Source organism: Diabrotica undecimpunctata, chromosome 4, assembly GCF_040954645.1.
Source record: "Diabrotica undecimpunctata isolate CICGRU chromosome 4, icDiaUnde3, whole genome shotgun sequence".
NCBI classification, from domain to species: domain Eukaryota; kingdom Metazoa; phylum Arthropoda; class Insecta; order Coleoptera; family Chrysomelidae; genus Diabrotica; species Diabrotica undecimpunctata.
In genome coordinates this window covers 95,321,450-95,348,975 of record NC_092806.1, presented here as the reverse complement: position 1 = coordinate 95,348,975, position 27,526 = coordinate 95,321,450, and the positions used below count along the sequence as shown (strand labels likewise).

At 34.1% G+C, this 27,526-nt stretch overlaps 1 protein-coding gene across 1 annotated transcript in view; it reads right to left on the bottom strand.

Annotated features, from left to right (window-relative positions):
* LOC140438824 (uncharacterized) overlaps window positions 1–27,284 on the bottom strand; it is a 113,001-nt gene extending 85,717 nt beyond the window's left edge. The window contains exons 1-7 of the mRNA XM_072528468.1: window positions 27,143–27,284; window positions 25,562–25,751; window positions 24,126–24,442; window positions 23,468–24,074; window positions 13,363–14,014; window positions 3,435–3,784; window positions 1,047–1,283 (exon numbers count right to left, since the gene is read on the bottom strand). Coding sequence (XP_072384569.1) covers window positions 1,047–1,283; window positions 3,435–3,784; window positions 13,363–14,014; window positions 23,468–24,074; window positions 24,126–24,442; window positions 25,562–25,751; window positions 27,143–27,157 — 2,368 coding nt within the window. The 5' untranslated portion in view covers window positions 27,158–27,284. The remainder of the gene's footprint in view (window positions 1–1,046; window positions 1,284–3,434; window positions 3,785–13,362; window positions 14,015–23,467; window positions 24,075–24,125; window positions 24,443–25,561; window positions 25,752–27,142) is intronic.
* Between the last annotated feature and the right edge of the window lie 242 nt (window positions 27,285–27,526).

Here is a 27,526-nt window from a genome sequence, read left to right as displayed (position 1 = left end):
TTGTAAAGGTTAATTAATGTTTTACAGTCGGCACCCCAAAATTTATTAGATAACATTTTAAGTATGTTTAACCGGTTTTGGCATGCTTGTTGTAATTTATTAATATGCACATTCCAATTTAATTTTTTATCGAAAGTAAGGCCTAAAAAACTTACTTCTGTTGACTGTTTTATAGGTAAATCATTTAATCTTAAATTAACTGTATGGTGAGTGTTATGTTTACTAAAAATTACGTATTGAGTTTTTTCTGCAGAAAAATTGAATCCGGTTTGTAATGCCCAATTTTGAAGTCGATTTAACATAAGTTGTAATATATTTGTTGCTGAAACTAGGTTATTAGATTTGGTGTAAATAACAATATCATCCGCGTAAATGCTAGCTTTAATAGGAGCTCTGATTACATTTATGATGCTATTAAAAGCCACTAAAAATAGGGTTGGACTTAAAATGGACCCTTGAGGGATTCCATTATCTAGCATTTTTGGAGAACTTATGATTCCATTTATTCTAACTTGTATAGAACGATTACTTAAGAAATTTTTTATAAAAGCAAGCATGTTACCTTGAATTCCATAATTATTAAGTGTTGCTAATATAGAGTGTTTCCATGTCCTATCAAAAGCCTGGGTTATGTCAAAAAATATTGCAATCAACTTTTGATTGTTTGCAAAGGCTTCATTGATTGAGGTTTGCAGTGAAATATGATTATCTAATGTAGACCGTCCCTTGCGAAAACCACTCTGAAATGGGGTAAGGAGATCTTTTGTTTCTAAATACCATGTTAGACGGAGATTTAGAATTTTTTCCAGTATTTTGCACATGCTGCATGTGAGAGAAATAGGACGGTACGATGAGGGTATATCTTTGGGTTTATTGTGTTTAATAATGGGAATAGTTATTGACTGAGACCAGAGTTTTGGAAATTTATGATTTAAAAAACAGGTATTGAATAAATCTAACAATATTATTTTTGCTCTGAAAGGTAGGTGTTTTATGAATATTGGTGGAATATCATCATGTCCTGGGGATGTGTTTTTGGAGTTTACAATAGAGTATTCTAGTTCTAGTAAGAGTTATGGTAGCATTTAATGGATCACCAGATTCCTTATCAACGATTTCGAATGATTCTATATTTTGCTTATGTAATAGGAATTCCGGCGTTATATTTTGGTCGCTAGAATTTTCTTGGTAAACTTCGGCTAAAGTTTCACCAATAGCTTTTTTACAGGTGATGATCTCATTATTATATGTTAGTGCATTGATATGCCTAAAGGAGTTGGTACCTTTAAGTTTCCGAATTTTAGACCAAATAACCTGTGAAGGTGTTGATGAATTTATGGACGATACGTAGTCTTTCCAAGTATCTTTTTTGCTTTTTTTCATAAGATATCTTGATTCAGCTCTGAGTTTTTTAAAATTAAGTAAGTTTTCGTCTGTATTATGTTTTTTAAGTTTATTAAAGGCATGTTTACAAGATGAGAGTGCTTTTGCAATTTCACTATTCCACCAAGGTACGGGTTGCCTTTTACAGGGTTTTGTCTTTCCTATATTTTCTAAAGCTGCTTCTATAATAATATTATTTAAAGAGGTGATATCATAGTTTATATCATTGCTTAAATGGAAGTTTTCAAGTTTATTATTGATATAGGATTGATAGGATGCCCAATTTGCATTTTTTAATTTCCGGGACTGATATATTGGGAAATCAAGGGGATGAATGTGATCTGATGTTATAGAAATTGGAAAGTGGTCACTATTATATAATGAGTTCAAAGTGTTCCATGACAATGTAGTTGAGAGTGATTGACTGCATAAGGATATATCAATGGCGGAAAATGAACCGTTATAAGAATTAAATCTAGTTGGATTCCCTGTATTAAGTAACAATAAATCAGAACAATCAATTAGGTTTTTCAGTAAGTTTTTACTGAACCCAACTGGAATTTTTGTTATCTCTTTACGTAGGTATTATTTAAAGGTTATTTTGTTATTGTTACAAAAATAATACGAAAAGAAGTGCTACTCACTTGAGATAATATTGTCAGCACTAACTAATGCACTTAAATTTGTCGTAGAGGTATAAAATATTAAATTATGATTTGTTTTTACCATTTAAAATGACTATATTTCGGGACAGCTGATAACGTTGTAGATTTGATCGCTATCAGGGCCGAACTCCCAAAAATACTTATTTGGTATATTCAAACCGTAATATATAAAAATTGGAACTCAAAATATTAAGTTGTGGATTAACAACATCTGTTAGAGTTATTTATTCATTGGTTGTTTAGTTACAATTTTAATTATTAAGATGGATATTGACGAATATTTGACTTAAACCCATTTTGAAGTGGCAGAAATTGCAAATTGCAAATTAAGTGTCACTAAGCTTTTCCCGAAAAATGCAGGCATATTAGGGAACTCAGGTCGGTCGTCCGAATTATATTCGTCAGAAATCGGAGGAATAATTTCGTTAGATTTCGCATATGTGGTATCGTCCACTAGACAAGTTTTCGCATTGTACGAAGTCAGCCGTATGTAGTGATTTATAAATAAGCGTACTATAATAATTATTAATAATATGGATCATTTTGTTTTGGAAAATAGTTATCTTGTTAGACGGCGATTAAAATTAAAAAGAAAAAAGTGTTGGGTTAATGACATGTTGAGAATTTCATCATTTATATGATGATTTGAAGAAGGACGAGAAAAAGTATTTTGATTACTATCGTATGAATCAGGATACATTTAACTATATTTTAGATGCCATAAAAGAACCAATAAAAAAATTGTCAAATTTTCGTGGGACCATTTCACCAGAAGAACGATTGAGTGTGACTCTAAGGTAAGTTATAAATACAGTAGTTGCAACATTTTCAATTTTATTATTTAAAAATACAAAGAAAAAAAATACATTGTTTTATGCATTGAAGTAAGAAATATAGTTCTCAATAGAAAACGGCTGTTGATAGGAAACATCTTCTCTTCTTTCACTTGAATATTGTGAGACCCCGAAAGATTATGTATTTTTCAAAGATGAAAAATGATGTGGTGTTGATATTAAGTCACTACAATAGAATAACGCTCTGGAGGAATCACTGTCCATGTAAGACATTGGAGAAGGCAACGGTGTTGATGTAATTCTTTCATTGGAACGATTTGCTGCTCCGGGCGCGTGTCTTGTAGATAATTGGTCTTCTTTAAGAAATACTTGTTGCAACTTACTTCTTACCAACATTTGTCGATTTTGAGGTACAGCCTTTAAAAAGTGTAGGAGAATCAGTAGGAATTGGCGTTCACTGTCACTGTCTTCTCTATTTTTATGTAGGGAAATTTTTCTAATTTGGCTCTTTCTATTTCGAAGAACTTGTCATCCATTGAATTTGTCACGGAATTCTTAGCATATTTCAGACGATGGTTTGTGTTTTTCTTACTTTGCAAAGTTGTACTACTAGGTGTACTGAATGTACTTGTAACCTTCTTATCAGATGTGGATGGCTTGTGTATATCTGTATTTCTAATTTGCTGTGATGACTTCTGAATGGTTGATTGAGAGTATGCATTGTCCACAGCTTCCAATGTCGATTTTGTCTCGGAAGAAGAGTTGTTATTGTGTTCCTTTTGCGGAGATATATTTCCGTGGAGTTTACGTCGCTCAACAGTTTTAGATAAAAACAACAGTATTTTATAATATGGCCATTTGGAAGTAACTACCGATTCTGCACCATCTCCAGATTTCTGTTTTTTCGACTTGTTGAATTCCTTTCGGAATGTGTCTCGCAGCCTCCTCCATTTATTTTTACTTCATTATCTAAAACAAAAAAAATCGTTACACTTAATTACGTTTTTTTTAGCTTTTTGGCAACAGGCTCCTCGTTCAAGACATTGGGGTATTCGTTTCGAATATCAGACGTCACGGTGGGTAGAATTGTTTATGAAACGTGGCATATTATTTGAGACAAGTTGGGTACTGTACATATGCCATTTCCGAAAAAATGAAGACATGGAGTCTATATCTAAAGAATTTTTGAATAAGTGAAATTTACAAACAGTGTTGGATGTATAGATGAGAAACACATACGCATACAGAATCAAAAGCACTCCGGAAGCATTTATCGGAACTACAAACAATGCAATTGTTTTACAAGCTGTTGCTGGACCAAACTATAAATTTATAGCAACTAATGTGGGAGCATTCGGTAAAGAAAGTGACGGTGGTGCTTTTTCGCATTCAAATCTTTGCGAAAAGCTTGAAAACGGAGGATTAGGTATTACAGAACATTGTCCACTGCCGGTAACAAATATTAAAGTACCTCATGTTCTTTTGGGAGATGAATCTTATCTACTCAAAACTTATTTAATGAGACCTTTTCCAGTATCAAAATTAAGACCTTCAGAAATAATTTTCAATGAGCGTCGTCTCGAGAAAGACAAGTTGTTGAATGTTCATTCAGAATTATGAGTAGCAAATTGAGATTATTACAAAAATCAATTGAAATAAATCCCAAATCTGCCAATAAACTTATTAAATGCATATGCCTGTTGCATAACATTATAATTGATAGAGAAGGAGAGCAGCAAGTAGCATGTACATTCGAGCCAATCTCTGAGCAAACACATTCAATAACGGGAAGATTTAGAACCTTGGATGAAAACGGAGGCACCAGTTCAGTTTATGATATCAGAGATAAATTTAAAAATTTTTTTTCATCTCAAGAATTGTATAGTGCATAATTTTAAATCAATAAAATATTCAAATACATTTCGGACCCAAATTTGATTTAACTTAGTAGTATTCGATTGATTTGTCGATCTTATCTTACAGAGACTTTTGTTCATAAATTAAAGTAATTAATTTTTTAACATCCATCTCGGTCTGTTACAAATCGACTATGAATTCGTCATAACAACTGCGAATTATCGCATTTGTTTCGAGCTTCGTTTCGAGCAGTGTACGAGCTTTAATACGTTTCAACGAAACGGGCTGATTCGCACTTCTTCGTCAGATTTCTGACGAAGGCAATTTGGACGAAAACGCATCCAAAGGACGAGCGGCCTTAAACTGTATTAAAAAAATATAGTGGAAGAAAAGAAGGTTCACGCACTACTACTACGATATATCTTATCGATTATCTATATAAACGATACTACTCGAATACATCTTAAATGAAATGATTTATTCTTCCTTAGCTTTTCCTTTTGCAGTAGTCTTCATCTTCTTCGCCACTTATTTCTGTTCAGCGTGTCTTCTACATTTAAACCTTCGTCCCTCAAGTCCTCTGCTACACAGTGCTTTTGTGTTCTTCTCGATTTTCCTCTACCTTTCTTTCCCTTAGCTTCTAATAGCTCTATCCTTTATTTAACATAGTTCTCGTTTCTACGTCTGAAGGGACCAAACCATAGCAGTCTTTGTTCTTGAACTTTTTTTTTTAAACTGCTGTCACTCCAGCTCTTTTCGTAATGACGTTATTCCTGATCTTGTTTCTTCTATTTTTACCAAACATTCACCGTAAAACTTTTAGCTCAGCTACCTGAACCCTCTCAACAGGCCACACTTCACCGCTTTACACAAACGCAGGCCTCACCATACCCTTGTATACCTGTCTCTCTCATACATCTCCATGGTTCAGTCGCTTTTGTCTAGGAACTGTGTCGTATACCTGCTTAAGATCTATAAATACCAAATTAAGTTCTCGTTTCCTTTCGCCGTATTTCTCTATAAACTATTTTAAACGAAACAGAGCATCCGTTGTCCTCCTTCCTGGCATAAACTCAAACTGTTTTTCTTCTTTCGATGTCTATCTTCTTAACCTTTGCTCTATAGTTCTGTCCAAATTTTTATTTTGTGTGACATTGACTTTATACTTCTATAGTTCTTACAGTCCTAAATATTCACTTTATCTTTATACAGTGATACATTGAGCATCCTTTCCTCCTCATAAATCCTACGCATATGTGCCACAACACATCAACTCCTCCTCTCCTAGAGCCTTCCAAACCTCTACAGGCATTCTATAAGGTCCTAATTTTTCATCCTATTTAAAGCCTCGACAACCTCATCTCTTGTCTCTTCTCTGGATTATTCTGGTCTGCTTCATTTAGCAACTTTCTGAAGTACTTATACCAACTTCGCTTTATTTAATCATAAAATCGTTACACTCTTTCACATCTAGTTAATCCATTACATTTTAAAAATAGAGGCTACAGAAAATATTAATTAAAAATTAACATTAAATAGTATTAGTAAAAATTAAAGTCATGTTCTGAATGTTTTTATAACGTTTATTAAATTTAAAATGATGAAAAGGTTGCCAATGTGAGTCCATAATACTAATAAGTCAATACTCACGATTTTAAGTAGTTTTTATTTAATAAAGTTGGTAAATTTTGGGCTACCGGTTTCAAGGTTTACAATATTTGCCCCATCAGGTTCCAGTACGGTATTTTTATATGTATTAAGAACTAAAAGCTTAAGCAATATAAAACAAGCAATAAACGACTGAAACACAATAAATGGCACTAAATAATAATAAATTGAGTGAGCAGCTATAACATAATTGAGAGTGAGTTTGACAAACCAAGTATTGTATTGGGACATTAGTGCCATTGGGCATCACCAATCTGATGGAATCTGCACTAAATAGTCAGTCAGCTGTTAGTATAGGGTTTATTAGAGTTAGTTAGTTAAATTGAATTTAATTTAAATTTAATCTGAGACGAAATAAATACTACTTACATGTCAGATACAGGAAAGCTCTATAAACTAAGGTACTTCTGAGAATCACCTTCCCCCTTAAGGAATACATTCACTCGTACTTCTGAATTTCAAAATAATCTTCAAATCAAACTGAATATCAATACGTTATTGATAATAGACTTTAATAAAATTAAAGATGACTTTGTGGTTATTAATATAATGACTACATACATATTTAAAATACGAGACAGAAAAATTGCTACAAAAATACCATTCTTTAAAGTCAACAAAATCAGTAATAAAACCAGACAGAAACGATATTATTGAACGAAAATATCTTTGTCTCACACCTACAAAAAAAAAAACAATGTAATCTTATTCGCTGATCCTAAGATGATGATCCACAACTGATGATTCCATGACTCAATAATAAAAAAAATACGACAAAATAGAAGCCAAAAATATTAACACCACAAAAGAGAAAAGTAGAGGTCGACAAATTTAGAACAATTTAACAAAAAATTTAGGACCAACGAGAAATCATAAAACAAAAGTAAAATTGCTAAAGAAATAACATAAAATAACAAAGACGATAAACATTAAAAGATCTCATGCTCTGAAAGCCAAAATGAGTGTCACATTGAAATGTGCCACTGAAACGAGCTACCATGAATACCGTACGAGCTAGTACCACGTTACGGTGTCAAATTGTTGTGTTACATAGAAATGGTCAACACGTTTTAGCGTCAAATTTTGTGTACCACACAAGCCAAAACTAGATTATAAAGAATCGAGCTAGAACACTGATATACTATGCTCAAAGACACCATTGCTCAGTCTTGGTAGACTTCGGCCGGAGTCGTTCATAGATGTGAGAAACAAATGAAAAAATAGATACAAAACAACAAAAAGAAAATAGGAAAGAGAACAACTCTTCAAAAAAAATGGCGCTACCAGTTTTGAATGTGTGAATCCCACAAAAACAACAAAAATGAGATATTCACAGAACAAAGAGAAAAATGCAAGTGTCATTAAAATAGAAAATGGTAAGATTCACTATATTAAAAATATATTCAAAATATCAAATATCATAAATATTACAAAGTAATCGAATCAAATAAATTAATCAAAATTGTAATTAAATATCGTACCAAATATCAATAAAGCCATATTCCATGAACTATATGAAAACTATCGTACTTACCTAAGCCCTCCTTGCAATTGATTATCTGTATTGAAAATAAAACAAAACGTGCAAATAAATAATATATATACAGAAAGAACAAAATATTTACCATTTAGTTAATCCATTTCGATTTAAACGTATTTAAAATAGAGACTACACACAATATTTATTAAAATTAAACATTCAATAATGAGTAATAATATGTACATTATAATAATATTATTTAGAAAATAACGTAACAATCTTGAGTTTTTTTTTGGATTATTATATAACTTTTTAACGAGAAAGTATCAGTATCAACAGAAACTAGAAGACTAAATTCAAATTATGCGCAATTCTTTTTTGGTTATGGGTTTTTACTATAGCTACCTTCAACTTACAGTGACGTCGATCGTTTCACTTATTAATTAGCTTTTCATTAGTGCGGTATTGAGTTTATAACTATTTAAAGTTTGAAAGGGGTAATTTTGGCACAACGTCAGTGTTTGTGAAAGTTTCACAAAAATTTCGGGTCTATTCAATACAATACACTACGACGATAAAAACTCTGTTAAAGAAGAAACTCTGTTAGCATAGTATGACGAGATAAAATTGAGGTTAGCGATATTAAAAAATCAGGTAGCCCTTTAAATGACATTGAAATTGAGCATGACACAGATTTGGTATTAGCAGATGATAGTAAGAAAGCTAGTGGTAACTTGTGTCTTGTGTGATAAATCCGATTCTAAAAGTGATGAAAAAGTTAGAAATAAGTATACGAAAATGGTTGCGTTTCGATTTAATTTGAGTTTCTTACCACTCCCTGACACGTGTTTCTGGGTCTTCCCGTCATCAGAGAGAGAGCTTGTAAGAAAACTCAAACTAAACCAAAACGCACCGACTACTCTAGCAATTATAGAAAAAATAATTACCAGAGTATGCTACTAGAGACATCTAGTGATGAAAGATGAAGTTAAATGTGTCGATAGCAATTAAAGTAAACTGTATACTCACGCTTAATCAAGCCATTAAGAGCGATGCTGGGAATATTTATATTCCACTATGCATCAACAATTTACTCATATAAATTACCATCTTTCTTGTACTCATTGCGTCGAGTAAGAACGATAAATATACGAAAATGGTTGCGTTTCGATTTAATTTGAGTTTCTTACCACTCCCTGACACGTAAAACACGTAAAACACGTGTCAGGGAGTGGTAAGAAACTCAAATTAAATCGAAACGCAACCATTTTCGTATATTTATCGTTCTTACTCGACGCAATGAGTACAAGAAAGATGGTAATTTATATGAGTAAATTGTTGATGCATAGTGGAATATAAATATTCCCAGCATCGCTCTTAATGGCTTGATTAAGCGTGAGTATACAGTTTACTTTAATTGCTATCGACACATTTAACTTCATCTTTAGAAATAAGTTTTTATGGTAATGATAAATTTAAGCGGTCGTCACAACCTTCTGTGACGGAACATATTATCATAATTTTGCATTTATCAGGACTTTGTGGTGATGACAAACAGGCAAAGGTGTATTGATAACGACATTCTAGCTTAAATTCTTTATTATGTGAGTTATGTGAGTTAGGACGAAACTATAAGCAGCTTAATAAAAAAGAACTGGAAGACCTTGATGTTAAAAAACTTAAAACCTTTTTAGGCATTTCCTACTACAGTTCTGTTTTTAAATCAATCAACGAAAAAATTCAGTGTTTGTTTGCAACAGACGGTAGTGGCCGTGATACATTTTGTTGTGTGATGTCTCAGAAAAGAGCGCTATGGATTTTAAACTATCTACGTTTTAACAATCCCGAAGGCCTAGCGGAAAGATATACACCTGTATTAATAAGATGCTCATATGTTTTAAAGGTCGTGTAAAGTTTCGCATGCCAAAAAAACCCAACAACTATGGTCTGAAGGTCTTAATTCGATTTGATACTAGTATTCATTATTTTTTTTTATGAATATATTTATACTGGCAAAGGCAGCGATGGCAAATTATTTTCAGATAAAGAAAGATGTTTGGCTTAACTTATCCAATCTGTTGTGAAACTTATTTAACCTATTATAAATATAAATAGGAATATCGCTGCAGACAATTAGTTCTCCTCTAATGAACTTGCAAATAAGTTAAGACAAAGAGGATTAACGTACGTAGGTGCAGGTACGCTTAAGAACAATGAAAAAGAAATTTCTACGAAATTTTTACCCAATTGAAAGAAAGAAGTAGCTAGTTGTATCTACGTCTTACTAAAAATATTACAATTGTGTATTATATTCCAAATAAAAGCAAAGCTATACTTTTGATTTCTACGATGCATCAACAAAAATCCATTGATGTTGAAACTGGAGAAACTGACATTATTCTATTTTATAATGAAACCAAAGCTGGCGTAGATGCCCTGGATAAATAATGTGCAATTTTTAGTTCGAATATACGCACTAGGGGTCGTCTTATGGTGATTTTTATCATATCATCGATATCGCTGGAGTTAACTCATATATATTACATTAAAGCTAGCCAGAAGCAAACAACATACGACGGGCATAAGTTACTCACCAAAAAACTTGTGTAACTACATTTGAATAGAAGAACTTTCAACCAAAGACTTCCAAGAAAATTGCATAAACATAACTAGAATACTGAGGAAACCGTTAATCAACAAAAACGTGCATCACGATGTGAACTAAGATCGAAAAAGATGTGGGCAGAGTCCCTAAAAAAATAATAGAAAGACTAAAATTCATGTAATGTTTATGAGATATCAATGTGTGATAGCTATAGAGCTAATGTTTGCAAAGAATTTGCAAACTAACTTTTTATCTGAATTCCCATATTGTAAAAGTTTGTGGCTTGTAGTGTTTCATATAGAGGGTTAATTTTTTTGGTTTATTTTATTTTTTTATATTTTGTATATTTTGATCTTTATTTTTCATAAATTTTTTATCACACTAATCACATCACATTTTATAAACAAACTGGGTAGTAGAAATAAATGACAGATGGTCATCATCAGGTCACCGGTAAAGTACAATCTAACGATGCTAACGAAGCTGTAAATCGCATAACACGTGATAAAAATATTCTAATTAGAGGCGTAACAGAATCTTTCTCTGGAGATGCATAACGCAGAAAAGAAAAGAGGAAAAGCAAATCACCTTATGCAGAGTCGGCAAAGTGAACCAACGATTTCCCCGAATAATAAAGGTAGTAATGGGTTCGACATACCACGTTAAAGGTATTCTGAGAAATAAAGCAAAACTTCTGGAAAACAAAGCCACGGAAAAATTCTCAATAATTGACAAGACGCCCATCCAACAAGTACGTTTAAAAGAACTCCGAAGTGAACTAGAAACTCGCAAAAATAACGGTGAATATGATTTTACTATTAAATACATCAATGGCACTCCCAGAATCACGAAATTTTGTTTATAATTTTTCTACCGACAAATTTAATGACTGGCTATTTCTATATACTAATTTAGATTCACTTTCCGCTAAGCTTGACGAATTTGTATGTACAGTGCAACTTCTTAAACCGAACATTATTTGTATTGCCGAATCCTGGCTTAAACCTTCAATTCCTGACTCCTCTGTTTATCATTACTGGAGATTTTAATTTCCCAGAGATCACCTGGCCAATAACTTCATTACCTGATGCCGAAAATGCTCATAATTTATTTAAAAGCTTTGTAGTAAATTCGAACCTAATACAACTCATTACAGAACCTACTAGATTTAGGAATAATAACCAACCTTCTACTTCAGATCTAGAGCTTATTAATGACAAACAGCTGATTTCATCTCTCGAAGTCAGTTCTTCTATAGGAAAGTCAGACCATGCAGTTATAACGGCCCACATCCAGTTCAATCAAATCCTACCCCGCAAAAATAATATTGTAGCATACGCTACTATACCCTATTCATTCTACAAATTCCCAATCGTCAATAGAACCACGTGTAAGCCAAAGAGGGTCGTACTGATGTACGACCTATGTATCATATGATTTTTAAAAATATTTACTTTTGAAACTGTTAGTGTAAGAATTTCTTGAAATTTAATCATTATATCACAATTAAACTAAACTCTAAAAAATAACGCGACCAGTAAATAACTTAACAATAACTATAACATAAATATAACACAATATATTAACTTAAAAATCAACACGATACAATTAGAATTTAAAATGATCACAAGTTGGGATCTGTAACATGAGAATCTGTCTCGCTTACGGTAATAAATTATATTTTATAGCCTCTTGACGAATGAGACGGCGAATATCAACACGTGCTCATGTTTACTGATGGAAATTTGGTAAACGAATAAATTTTAACAATTTTTTTGAAGTTGAGACTGATCTCTCTCAAATCGACTGGCATTTATTTTTTGCAGACCTACACGACCACTTATTAATGTGAACTGCATTTCTCGATAAAGTCCACAATATAATTTCTACAAATACCACCTTCCGTAAGATTTATGAGAACAACCTTAAACCATGGATAAATCGAACAGCAATTAAATAAATTAATCGCAAACGACATCTATGATAGGGATTTAAACACACCGTAAGTGTAAAGGGGCAGCACGGGAACGAGCAAGCAACGTATAACAACGTGTAAGGTATCGATGAAAAGGGGAGGTGTCACGAATATGTTAAGATAAAAATAAAACGCAAAGACTTGCCAAAACGGCACTAAGCTTGTAACGTCTAAACAGCTCAACGTATAACAATGTGTAAGGTATCGATGAAAAGGGGAAAGGGTAACGAATATGTTAAGATAAAAATAAAACGTAAAGACATTGCCAGAACGACACTAATATTGTAACGTCCAAAAGGTTCAATGTACAACAACAAGCAAGTTATCGATAGAAAGAGGAGGTTGTAACGAATATGTTAAGATAAAAATAAAACGCAAAGACATTGCCAAAATGGCACTAAGCTTGTAACGTCTAAACGGCTCAACGTACAACAATGTGTAAGGTATCGATGGAAAGGGGAGGTCAAAACGAATATGTTAAGACAAAAAATAAACGCAAAGACAATGCCAAAACGGCATTACGTCATCTCTCCGTTGTTATGGGTTAGATCATGACGTGTGAGGTATCGATAAAAAGGGGTAACCAATACGTTAATACAAAAACAAACGCAAAAAAATTGCCAAAACGACACTAAGCTTGTAACGTCTAAACGGCTCAACGTATAGGATCCTGGACACACATATAAAAAGCATGGAAAACGGTAAGTCTATCTTGGACAGTGGAGTCTTGTAGTGGACTGATTTGAGTCAACCTTGGACGAAAATTCAATACAAATTAAATGGGCCAATTCTCTGTTAGACATGATACAGTCTAGCTTGGACTGAGCTATTCTAAATAAAATTGCAATGATTACCACATTTAAAAAGTGTTTTTTTTTGTTATGAAATAAAATACCAAAATGTTATTATTTATTAAAAATTATATTAGATCTAACAATTTTAAAATAGTTTCTCTTTGGAGTTCGGCCTTTTTATTTAAACCTAAATTCATTAGTTTAGCAATTATGTTACGTTTTTTAACCATTTTTTCTTTGTATGATTTTCGTATCACCATCCCACGTTCAGTTTTGTAAAATTTTCTTCTCTTTTCATTTGCTTCATCTTTTTTTCTAATACCTTCCTCACCTCTTTCACACTTGCAGGTTGATTTCACGTGTAGTTCTTGCTCTGATGTATATTTTTCTAAATTGTTAACGCCTCTGCTCGCTAAGGTAGAAATTTCATTACGTATACCTGCACAGAACTTTCCTCTCGAATGCAACCATTCTGATTTAAATACTCTTCTCTCGTAATGGGAGTGAGGTTTACCCAAAAGTCCATCTCCATCTCGACGAAGAGGTTTTTGACCATCAGCACAGGCAATGTACCTCAAAACACTAACACAATGGTCCAAACAAATAATTTTTCCAAAGGTAGTTTTTGGATGTAGTCTTTTCCCTGCACGTTGTATTTTCTTCTTGTAAGACAACATTGTGGATCCACCTGTAAAGTGAATTAATGCATGGAGGTGTTCGTGTGCAGTACTTCCGTCGTCTGCTACTAAATGACATCGGCAAATAGAATACCATTTTACATTAGGAGCACATACTAGAAGAGAAAAGTCACTCTCATTTAAGATTAAATGATACCATTCTCTTGGTGACTCTTCGTAATTCTTTGCCATATACTCTGGCGAAAGAGCATTAATGTCGTTGACACTCAAAAAAGCCAGATAGTCGCTTTTTGTCAAAATAGACATATTTTAACTGAATGCTTAAGTACAAAAAATTGAACTCTCAAAACTGTCGCACTAGACTAAAAGAGTCCTTACGAAGTCGTTAAATTTATCTACCACTACAGCTTCCCCCACCCTAATTGATTATTTCACGCATGCGCCATTAATACGGTCAAAGGTCAAAGTGTGCCTTAATATGGTAAATGTATTAGGTTAGATTGTCTCTGAGTGTCTCTGCACATCTCTGCGTACCTCTGTCTACGTGTCACAGATGGCTCTGTGTGCCTCTGCACTTCTCTGCGTAGCTCTATGACACAACGGTGACGTTTTTACGTGACGTGTGACGTTTTTCAGTACACGTAGGCAGAGAATATAGATAGTTGCTTACTTATAGATATAAGTAAGCAACTAAAAAAACACATTACTAATTTAAGAACTTATTTTCAGGTGCAGGCTGAGACATCTACTCTACATCACGCGATTTGTGCAGTAGATAATACAACATCGATCAAACTGAGGGAACCAGAAATGCGCATAAACCATCTTACTAAGGACGAAAAATTGCGCACCTGGATGGGTAAACCTCTTCACGGGCGACATTCTAATGAGGTCAGTCAAGACCATGTCGACAATATAGCGTCGAACTATTGGCTGACATCAGGAAAAATGTTCCCTGAAACAGAAGGTTCATTACTCGCCATTCAGGATCAGGTTATACCAACCAAAAACTACCTGAAATATACCGTCAAAGACTCGCAGGTCCAAAATGACAAATGCCGATATAGATGTCAAGCTCAAGAAACCATCCAACACCTTGCCGAGGACTGCCAGGCGTTTGCTGCAACTGAATATAAGGCACGACTCAGTAGGAAAGATCCTTCAGTAAGAGTTAGCCATCAAACTGGGACTTCTCGAAACAAACCATCTCCCATATTATCAATACATTCCTGAAAGTATATATGAGAATGATAACTACAAGAATACTGGAACAGCACTGTGCTCACAGACCAAACAGTGGCACATAATAGACCAGATCTTATACTAGTTAATAAACTAAACAGACAAACAACACTAATTGATGTGGCGATACCCAACAACAATAATCTTCGTGTTAAACAGAACGAAAAGATCGACAAGTACAGAGATCTGGATATTCAAATACGAAGACAGTGGAGAATGGAAAGTACCCAGACAATACCGATTATTCTCTCTACTACTGGAGTCATTCCGAAGAACCTCCTAGAAAACATAAAAAAGCTAGGTCTGAATGAACATCTCTACAAGACCATGCAGAAAGCTGTACTGCTCTCAACGCCCAGATGTGTACGAACATTTTTGGGAGATACTCCAGCATACCAAGTCACCTAGGGCTTGATAACACGGAAAGAGTCCCACCAGAGCTTAATCCTTTTGATATCGTAGGTATCTGGGATAAGTGAATTTTCCCCTTAGAGGGAGTGTGAGCCGTATGGCTAAATCTGGAATAATAATAATCTTTATCCTGTGGGAGTTTTTGTCAGTTCTTCTATCAGGCGCAACCCCCTGCGAATTAGAGATGCTCTCTGGGTATTCTTAGAACCGATACACAGAGAGTAGCAGGGATACCTGCCGTGGAACAAAAACTGACACCTGGCAGTAGGTATAAAATGCACACCCATGAAAATGGAGTTTAATAATTTATGTTTAGGGTCGCTGCCTAGGGATCGCCAGGGCACGTCTGGAGCCGGCGCTGGACGTGACAGTATGCGGGATATCGGTGGCATGGTGTTGAGGAGGCGGGCCCCTGTCATACAATCAGCTATAGCCCAACAACAAGAAGAACCACAAATGAGCCAAACAACAACAAGAGCTCCACTTGCTGAAGGTGCTGCGCTGGAACATCAGCCGGTGCTCACTCAAGCCGGACGACCGAGGCAGCGTATGAAATGGACTTTGTCTATAAACAAAAATATTTTGCGCTTTTATTATAAGGTGAAAAACCTCGGTCAAGAAACGATCGGCTATCGACAAAAACTGTATGCCGAATTTTGCAGGGAGTACTCAGAAATCCATGTATCTGAACAAAGAGTAGCAGACCAATACCGGGTAATTTTAAGAAACAATCTTATCCCAGAGAGTAGACGCAATACCATCAGAAGCGAAGTCGAACGGGAGATCCATAACCAAGAGCAAGTTGCAGACCAAGTCCCTAATGAAATCTCTAATACGCAGATTCCTAAGCTTCTCATACAAAAACCCAACCTAATAATACACAGTAGGACAAGCACTTAGCAGACCACCGCTACCAGAAATAAAATCTTTTAAGAAACTTTTACAGCAATTGCTAATGTTATGGACAATAAGATCAGAACACAACCGGGTAACAACATCGGAAGGACTGGTAACAGATTTGGACCCTGGGAAAAAACAACTGCTGAGAAAGATTGAATTACTGCGTAGGGACATTGGACAAATAACAGAATACATAAGAGAAGTAAGAAGTAGAAAAGTCATCAAGAGAGCTAAAGAAATATTGTTTAACACTCTAAGACACTCACGACATGATCCAGAAAACAACACACCTCAACAATACCTGGACACATTAAAACAAAAACTATCTATTTACTTAGGCCGCCTGAGGAGATACAAAGTTAGTAACAACCAGAAATTTGAAAATATACTTTTTGAACAAGCAGAGAAGGCTTTCTATAGGAAACCTAATTCTACTGTATAAAATGCAAAGAAATCCTACCCAAGCCAAGAAGAAATACATGAGTTTAGGGTAAACTAACTGTAGACGCCAGCTACTCACAACAACAATGCTGGATCGTTTGAAGAAACGACGAACAACTGCCAACAATACAGTAATATTCCCTATGAACCTTTCACCGCTGACGAAGTCCCGAACAATATCAAAGAATTTCTTAACTGGAAATCTCCTGGACCAGACGGAGTTTAAAACTTCTGGCTAAAGAAGTTTTGGAGTGTACACGAGCTCTTAACAGTTTTAATTAATCATGTTATTTTTATTCCGCAGGAAATACCACCATTTCTTACTCAGGGAACTACTTATCTAATACCGAAGGAACAAAATAATACCCAAGATCCAGCCAAGTACCGCCCAATTACTTGTCTTCCAACTTTGTACAAATTGGTCACATCCTGTGTAGCCCAGCGTATCTACCAACACTGTTCTCTAAACCATATCATAGAGCCTCAACAGAAGGGATGCGCTAAGGGTTCCATGGGCTGTAAAGAACAACCTATAATCGACTCAGTCATTTCCAACTAGGCATACACCAAAAACAGGAACCTTTTCATCGCCTTCATCGACTAAAAGAAGGCCTTTGATTCAGTACCGCTTGAATGGCTTATAAATATATTGAAAATATATAGTCGATGATAATAAAGTGACCTTTTTAAAGCATATAATGACGGAGTGTAAGACTAAAATTCACCTTCAAGTACCCGGTGAAAACAACATCGAAACTGAAGATATCCCAATTAACCGGGGCCTTTTCCAGGGGGACTCGTTGATTCCTTTTTGGTTCTGTTTAGCGATGAACCCACTCAGCTACTAAACTCCACTCACCCAGGTTTTAGCATCAAAAATAACAATACTGTTGTGGCGAAGCTTAATCATTTGTTGTATATGGATGATTTGAAATTAATGGCTTCCACTTGAAACCACTTAGATCAGATGCTAAAAACTGTAGAAAATTGCTCAAATGATATTAGTATGAATTTTGGACTAGACAAGTGCCGTATAGTCAGAGGAAAGGTTCAGCCCGGACGTTTCGATATGCAAGATGGCCAAAACATTGAGGCAATGGGTGAAAATGATATTTACAAATATCTCGGAGTAAAACAAGCGCGGAAAATTGACCATAAACAAATGAAAACTGAACTAACTTCGGCGACAATGGAGAATGGAAAGTACCCAGGCAGTACCTATTATTCTACTGCGTTATTCCCAAAAACCTCCTAGAGAACATAAAACAGCTGGGTCTAAATGAACATCTCTATAAGGCCATGCAGAAAGCTGTACTCCTCACGACGTCCAGATGTGTACGAAAATTTTTGGGAGATACTCCAACATACCAAGTCACCTAGGGCTCGATAACACGGAAAGAGTCCCACCAGAGCTCCATCCTTTTGATACCTTAGGTATCTGGGATGAGTGAATTTTCCCCTTAGAGGGAGTGTGAGCCGTATGGCTAAATCCGAGAGCCGAAAAGACCCAGAAATTTTGTCAACGATCAAACAAAGAAAACTCGAATATTTCTGTCACCTGATGAGAGGACATAAATACGCATTACTTCAAAATATAATGCAAGGAAAAATAAAAGGAAAACGGAATGCAAGCAGTAGAAGAATGTCATGGTTGCATAATTTGAGAGAGTGGTTTGGCTGTACCACTAATGAACTCATTAGGTCAGCTGTAAACAAGGTCAGAATAGCCAGAATCTCCGATAGGAGTGACACAAGAAGAAGTAGAAGAAGGAGCCGTATGGCTAAATCTGGATAATCTTTATTAAGCTAAAAAAATTACATTGTTATACTACTTATTTAACCAAACCTTACAACAGGTATGGTACCATAGGTGCCAACATAACTTATGTAAGTTAAAATTAAGGGATGTGTTTTTTTATTCAATGTAATGATGACATTAGTATAAAAATAATATAAGCAGTACTTACATTCCGGTAAAAGGTCTATTGTTAAGATGGAACTCATTTATGCCAAAGTATCGTCTGTGGGTTTTCAACTTAATATACATCGACCTGAAAAGGGGGATCTTTCTTGAGGAGCTAGTCTAGAAGCTACTTTGTGTTGTGATTAATTGTGAACAAAAAAAGAAAATATAAAGGACGTTATTGCTTATAACTCTGTCAGTGATGTTGTATTAAAGAAATTATTTACCTTTTTGGTACCTAAGATGAATTAATAACCTATTTTTAAATCATATATGTAATATGGCTCATAATCAGGAAAAAACGGGGGTTTTTATAGAAAGTTTGCCAAAGTTATCATTTTAGTCAGTGAAGTTATTATTATAGCCAGCTAATTTTTTAGAGTTATTCACTGAATAAAATAATAACTTTAGCAAACTTTCTATGTAAACCCCCTTTTTTTCCCGGATTAAGAGCCATATTACATATATCATTTAGAAATAGGTTATTAACTCATCTTAAAATTAAATAAATAAGTAAATAACACATCTTCATAAATCTATCTCTAGAATAAAGATAAATAATTTCTTTAATACAACAATACTGACACAGTTACAAACAATAATGTTATTTCTGTTTATAATTTATCACAACACAAGAAGCTTCTAGACTAGCTGCTCAAGGAACATCGCCCTTTTTAGGTCGATGTATATTAAGTTGAATACCCACAGACGATACTTTGTACAGACCGATACCGGAATGCAAATAGTGCTTATATTATTTTTATACCAATGTCACCATTATATTCAATAAAAAAACCACCTCCCCTCAATTTCAACTAACATAAGTAATATTGGCACCTTTTGTACCATACCTGATGTAAGGTTTGGTTAAATTTGTGGTATTACAATATGTAATTATTCAGCATTCTAAAGATTGTATTTACCGGTGACCTGATGATGATCAGAAAACTGTAGTGGACGAAACCGGACGTAGCTTACTAAATAAATAGATTTTGAGTCTGTTATATATTTCTACTACCCAGTTTGTTAATAAAATATTTATGAAAAATAAAGATAAAAATATACAAAATATGAAAGAATAAAATAAACCAAAAAAATTAACCCTCTATATAAAAAACTACAAGTTACAAACTTTTGCAATATGGGAATTCAGATAAAAAGTTACTTTACACATTCTTATTTATTTATTCTCTGTTATTTATTTCTACTACCCAGTTTGAAATAAACATTTTGACATGCAATTTATAATATGTTTGATAAATAACAATTTAAAAAAATATAATTAAAAAAATGCGTACACTAATATAAAATGTATCAAAAAAACTATATTTAATATTATTTGTCATATTTTTAAAAAATGTTGGCAATACCAAATAGAAATTACAAGGGGTCTACCTAGCACATCCGTAGTTATGTTCCAGAATGTACACGTCAGTGGTAGAAGATTAAACAGTCTACCGTGTTAAACTCTACCAAACGCATTTTAAAAACTTATAAAGCATATATAAGTAAATTAGTTTATGTACCTCTCTGATCTGTAGTATAATTTTAACATTGAGAACAAAGCTCCTCTCGCTACCAGTTCATTTCTAAAAGTAAATTGTTCATTATTTCCCACTGACAAATACGAAAAGAGTGTCGCAAAGCAAAAGAACAGTGGCTGCTAGACGGGTATGCAGAAATGGAGGAATTGGAAGAAAAACATGACCACTTTAACATACATAAACTCGTTAAAGAACTGACAGGTCATACAAATCCTTGCAGTTTTAACAGTATTGTGAAGTACAATAAATTGTTTACTGATCCCAATGATCTACTTCAACATTGGAGAAACTACACACAGCAAATATACTTAGACAACACTAGAAGAAAGTCTGAAATTGAATATAAAAGTGAACCCTCCCCCAAAATATTGAAGTCAGAAGTTCTAAGGGCAGTCAAACAGAGCAAATGCGGAAAAGCACCAGGCCCAGACGACATATACATAGAGGTTCTAAAAATGTTGAGTGAAGACAACATAGACGCCTTGGTATATCTTTTTAATGACATTTATGGGCCCGGTCAAATACCACTGGATTGGCTTCAATCAATCTTTATACCAATCCCAAAAATGCCAAACGCTAATAGTTGCTACCAATTCCGAATGATCAGCTTATTGAGCCAGGTCCTAAAACTCTTCTTAAAAATAATTCACACAATAATATACAACAGATGTGAAAGAGCCCCACACAGTTCGGTTTCAGACCTCTCTGATCTGGCACAAGAGAAGCACTTTATAGCTTAACTGTCCTTCTTCAGAAATGCAGAGATCAGCAAAGATGTCTTACTATGCTTTATAGATTACCAGAAAGCGTTCGATTGGGTTAATCATTCAGAATTAGTAAGATTGCTCCAGGAACGTTCGATAGATGAGAATGACCTTAAAATCATAAAGGACCTTTATATGAATTAAGTGGCATCTGTGAGAGTAGGACTGGAATCTACATCATATTTCTCAATCGAAAAAGGTGTACAACAGGGTTGTGTTCTGTCACCCCTCCTTTTTAATCTTTACTCTAAAACGATTTTCGATAGAGCCTTAAGTGACACTGAAGATGGAATCAAAATCAACCGACAGACTATTAGTAATCTTCGCTATGCTGATGATAGTCATAATAGCTGATAGCCAAGAAGCGCTACAACGACTAATAGATAGAATAAACACTGAAGGAGAACGACTGGGCTTGAAGATTAATATAGACAAGACGAAGATAATGGTGGTTAGCAGAACACAAAATATATATACATCGGTTTAGAACGTCTTTCGACGTTGTCCGATACCTTACCACCATCTCTTCCTATCTTCGCAGTCGTTTGTTGTTAAATTTCTTTCGCTCATGGACTTGTTTACGCCGTGTTGCCATTCTAATCTGGGTCTTCCTCTTTTCCGTCGACCTATCGGTTGCCATTCTATTACTTTTTTGGGGAGTCTTGTTTCTGGCATCCGTTGAACATGCCCATACCACCTTAATTGTTTCTTCTCTATATTTTGAGTTATATTTCCTTCTATTCCCATACGTTGTTTTATTACATCATTTCTGATTCGGTCTCGTCTGGAAATACCTAAAGATCTTCTCATTGCATCCATCTCTACTGCTTCTATTCGAACACAAAATATGCAATTAAATATAAGAGTAAACAATAAGAACAACCAAAAGGTCCCCAAGTTCAGATATCTCGGTAGTTGGATAACCGAAGATCTAGATCCTCAAAAAAACAGTGTTTACTAATATGAGAACCTTGCTAAGCAACAGCAGTCTTAACTTAACGCTTCGATATCGCTTTGTAAAATGTTACATTTACTGCTATATGGTGTAGAAACCTGGACCATAAAGGCCAATGTGATGAACCAATTGGGGGCCTTTGAAATGTGGGTATTTGGAAGACTACTTAAAATTCCCTGGACAGACCACATAACAAATGTCGAAGTATTAAATCGAATGGATAGAGAATGAGAATTGCTACCAATAATAAAAAGAAGAAAAACTGCTTATCTGGATCATATATTTCGAAGTTCCAAGTACCAGTTCTTAAAGCTTATTATGGAAGGACAGATAGAAGGAAAACGAGGCATCGGAAGAAAGAAATACTCATGGCTTAAAAGCATAAGGGATATACAAACCTTGATGCCCATGCACTCTTTAAAGCCACACAAGACCAAGAGGAGTATGCCAGAATTGTCGCCAACATCCACTAATTGGATAGGGCACCATAAGAAGCAGAAGATTCTCCACTGCATTTTTGTATTTGTGTTTATCTATTTTGAGAATTATCTTTTGGAAGCAGCATGAAAAAGGGAACTAAAAAAAATTGTCTTCACATGATAATGTTAGGTTTTTTTGTAGAATTTGAAAATATTGTTGTGGAATCAAATCTGTGGAATTTTCCAGGTTCGTAAATGGAATTTCGGCATGAAGAAATCTAAGCCAGTTTCATGATATATGACCGGGATCTGCTACTTTCCCATTTTTACTTTGTTGACCACTTTCTCCACTTGCGATTTTAAATTTTTTTGCGTGTTATGTTCTCGTATCAAGAAAGAATTTTTATGCATTTAATCTATGCTTTCTAGTTCTTGTTTAAGTTGAGGATTAATTTTTTCTGTTTTGAGTTTTTTTATGAAGTTGGTATTCTTTTTTACGTGTAAATTATTTATTTAAGTTTTTTGTTTATATTTAACTTGTCATGGTATCTTTTTAGTTCTTTAATTTAACGACATTTTTGTTTCATCCATCCCTTTTTTGATCACTTAACCTGATACCTTATTTGGTATTATATTTCTATATCGGGTCTGATCTCTATTATAAGTTAATATTTTTAATTTATTTATATATAAGTAAACTATGTACTGAAACAAATGGTTAACAGAACAGGATAGTTGGTTTGTTTATATAAATTCTAGAATTATGTAAGCCATTAAGCGCAAGTTATTAAATAGGATAAGATAGATAGTATTTATGTTAAACAATTAATGATTTATTTAATTTTTTTAAAAAAATATATACATACATACTACAACAATATAAAAAATCTTTTATCACAATTAGTCGAATACTAATTTAAACCATTTTTCAATAATTTTTATACGCGTTTGCTAGTCTCTTACTTTTCTAATATTTGGAATGTCCATGAGAAATACTGGAGTAACTGGTAGCACCACCACCGTGTCCTCCAGATCCTAGGGAAATTGATTTTCCAATAGAGATTGAAGCTCCTCCTCCATAACCACCTCCATAACCACCTCCATAACCACCTCCATAACCATGACTACTGCCCAAGGAAATACCTCCTAGGCTACCACCGTGTCCTCCAAGAGAATAGCTTCCTCCAAGAGATCCGTGGTCCAAACCACTACTGATGAGACTGTGCCCTCCTCCTAATCCACCTCCAAGAGACCCGTGTCCTCCCAATCCACCACCAAGTCCACCTCCAATTCCACCGCCAAGACCACCTCCGAATCCGCCTCCTAATCCACCTCCAAGTCCACCACCACCGCCTCCAACAACAATGGGTTGAGCAACTGGTACTACAATAGTTTGAGGTACTCTAACTGGAACAGGTTGTGGCACTGTAACTGGATAAGGTTGTGGCACTGGAACACCGACAGGTTGTGGAACTGGTACGCGTACAGGAGTTGGAACGGCTACAGGTACTGGACGATTTACTATAACAGGATATGGTCTGGGAACTTCAACAGGTTGCGCAACTGGAACTGGAACCTATTACAAAGCAAAATAAATTCAAGTTTTTTACGTATATTGACATCTTACTTGAACTGGTCTGGGGACCGGAACTTCAACAGGTTGTGGTACTGGAACTGGAACTGGTCTGTTGACGGTAACTGGATAAGGTTGAGGTACAGGCACAGGTACTGCTCTGTTTATGGTAGTCACAGTAGCACCACCACCTCCAATTCCACCACCTAATCCTCCTCCTAATCCTAATCCTCCTCCAAGTCCTCCTCCATATCCTCCTCCAAGTCCTCCTCCAAGTCCTCCTCCATATCCTCCTCCAAGTCCTCCTCCATATCCTCCTCCATGTCCACTTTCATATCCTCCTCCATAACTACCGCCCAGACTGATACCACCTATAAATAAATGATTGTCGTTATTAAATAGCTTACATAGTAAGAAACTTATTTATATATGTATACACACACAGACACACACACACACATATATATATATATATATATATATATATATATATATATATATATATATATATATATATATATTATATATAATATTTCAAAGGTATTCAACTAGTGAATTCAGAGGTTTAATCGGTCATTAAGGTTGGCAAATAAAAAAGAAGTCGACTACTTCATTAGTTTAATCTAAGACGTTTCGCCTTATATTTCTAAGGCTTCATCAGTTCTCTAAAATACAACAGATGACAAAGAGTTTATAAGATATACGGGTGTTAATAGTTCATAACTTACAATACGTAGTATATTATTGATGTTATAATATATGTACTGTTAAATCAACTCAACATTTAAATCTAACAAACTAACTTAACATAAACAAAAAACAAAAAACACACAAACTCTGCAGTTAATAATGTTCATATTCAAAGATATCAAGATTTAGATATTTTAAACGGACATTTGGCTTCATTTAGAGATGTTTCTCCAATGAAGACAAACAAAGCACTGATTTATTGCAATCTATTCAAACGACGCGACGCGGTACTGAAAATTTAAGGGTCGTATGTTAACCAAATTCCAATCCCTGTGATGGTTTGAGGCACAATTATGAACTTCTATGAGGGTCGTTGAATAATTAGTTGGACGGCTAGATTTGTATGGTGGAAATATTTTTGATATATTTTTTTTTTTAAACTTGGAAATATGGTGTTATTATTTTAAATGGAAAATAAGCCACATTTGAACTAAAGAAATAATTGGTATTATTTATTTCGTAAGATAAGAGAGTGGTAAAACTGGCTTAAATTGTCGATGTCGGTTCTGTTCTTTATTGCAGATGGGTTCTTAAGGATCTCACACATTTCAATAATGGAGCGTTTCTGATGGTTGGTTTCTGTCTGTATTACCAAACTCCAATTCACATGTAAATTGAAGGTGAGGATCAACGCTATTGAAGACTGATAAGTTTATATATATATATATATATATATATATATATATATATATATATATATATATATATATATAAATATTTTAAGTATTATAAAAATTTACCTCCATGTCCTCCTAGACTTCCTCCTCCTAAGCCATGCCCGCCACCAAGTTCAAGTGCTATGCCTCCCCCGTGGCCGCCTCCGTATCCACTTCCGATATCGCTAGACAAAATGCCTCGTTTTTCATTCTTCTTTTCTGTAGCCTCGCCGCATGTGGCAACTGCGACGACTGCTAAAACTAGGGTTCCTATCTGAAATGTTCATGAATAATATATATTAGTGTCCTTAATAATGGAAAGCTATAACATAAAAAAAATTTGCAATAGTTTAAGTTTAAGTTAAGATCTAAAATGACTTCTCCAAACATTGCAAAACATTGACAATAAGAATTAATCAAATTAATTCTTCCATCTATTTACGTAAGAGATATTATTATAAACAAGGTTTAAATTAATTTTCTTCAAATAAAAAAATAAAATAGCTTGATATCAAAAGACAAAAAATATTTCGACTCAATTCTAGGTTTGGATTGTACGAGTAGAAAAAGGAAAAATATCATTTTAAATTGATTTAAGTATAAAAGTTTAAGTTTAAAGTTTAGACTTAAAAAGTATCATCTGGTTTTACCAACTATAGTTAAAATGTTAAACTTCTGCTTTGCCTAAGGCATACCCTTAGTATTTATCGCAAAGTGAAGAAAAGTTTACGTTTACGTTAGTACTTTACTAATTAAACGGAGTTAGTATGGGTTCTTAATTAATATTTCGAAGGTAGTAATTATCGACAGAGCTAATAAAAATAGGTTGAACACTTAAAATATAGGCTAATTATATATATTTGGGTCTTGGAGTAAATAATGAAAGAAAATTAAACAGGAAATTTTTTAACGTATTCAAATCGCAGAACACATGTTTAATACCACAGCAAAATTTAAGAGAAGAGAACTATAATAATCCAGAAGCCTAGTGTTACGTAATTTACTGAAATATATTTTTATGCGAACAAGAATAAAAGAAAAACAAATAAAACGAGACTTTACTGGAAACAAATATTTGCATAATTATCGATAAAAATATAAATTAGTTTAAAGCAAAGAGGTAGAAATATGAAACTTGGGTAAACACAGAAAGGCTATCCTATAAATTGATTCCCTTACACAGACCTTATGATACTCCAATGAGCAATAAAACAATCACTACTAACGTAGTATTAGTGTAGTAACGTAGTACCATTATGATTCTAGTATAGTCTCCAAGTATAGGGAGATAAATTTATATATAAAATAAAAATCACAAAAAATTTGTTATGATCCAAGTAGTATTCGCCACAATAAATACATTAAAAAAATTAAATCATTGTACTGGTTACTACAAACATTCAAGAAATATAATTGTAAACTCTACTTACTGTTCTACTTAAACTAAAATAAATCAATAAAGTAAGAGAACATAATATCGTAACCAAAATTTAATTTAAAAATATTGCCTTGTAGTAAATCTTTAATCATTACTGAACAATAAATAAATATTTAATTAAACAATTTTGAAAAGAAAATTTCTAAGATACTCGAAACAGGTTCTTTTTATGGAAAAAATAAAAACCATTGCTTTTGATTTTTTTTGTTTTATTAAAATATACATACCAGAAAAGGCTTCATTTCTATTTTGAGACTCAAACGTACTGATGCCTACCCTTCTTCAAAGGCGGGTATATATACTATAGTTGGAGAGGGTATTTCTTCAAACAGGAGTACTTACCACTGATTTACTTTCACCCGCCTTCTTTGTGGATCTGCGTTTGGTACGATCTAAATTGATGCACCGGTGAACACGTGAGATTTTTTGTTATGCATATCATTGATGGATATGGAGTAAGGCGGTTTTTTATTTACAATAATGGATCGTATGTGTTGTATAATCATTTCTAACCGCTCTATGAATATACTTGGTTATTATTTCTTTGTTACAATGATAGTAATATTTAATTCAATTAACAATGTTTTGTACTAGAAATAATTTTGTTTTCT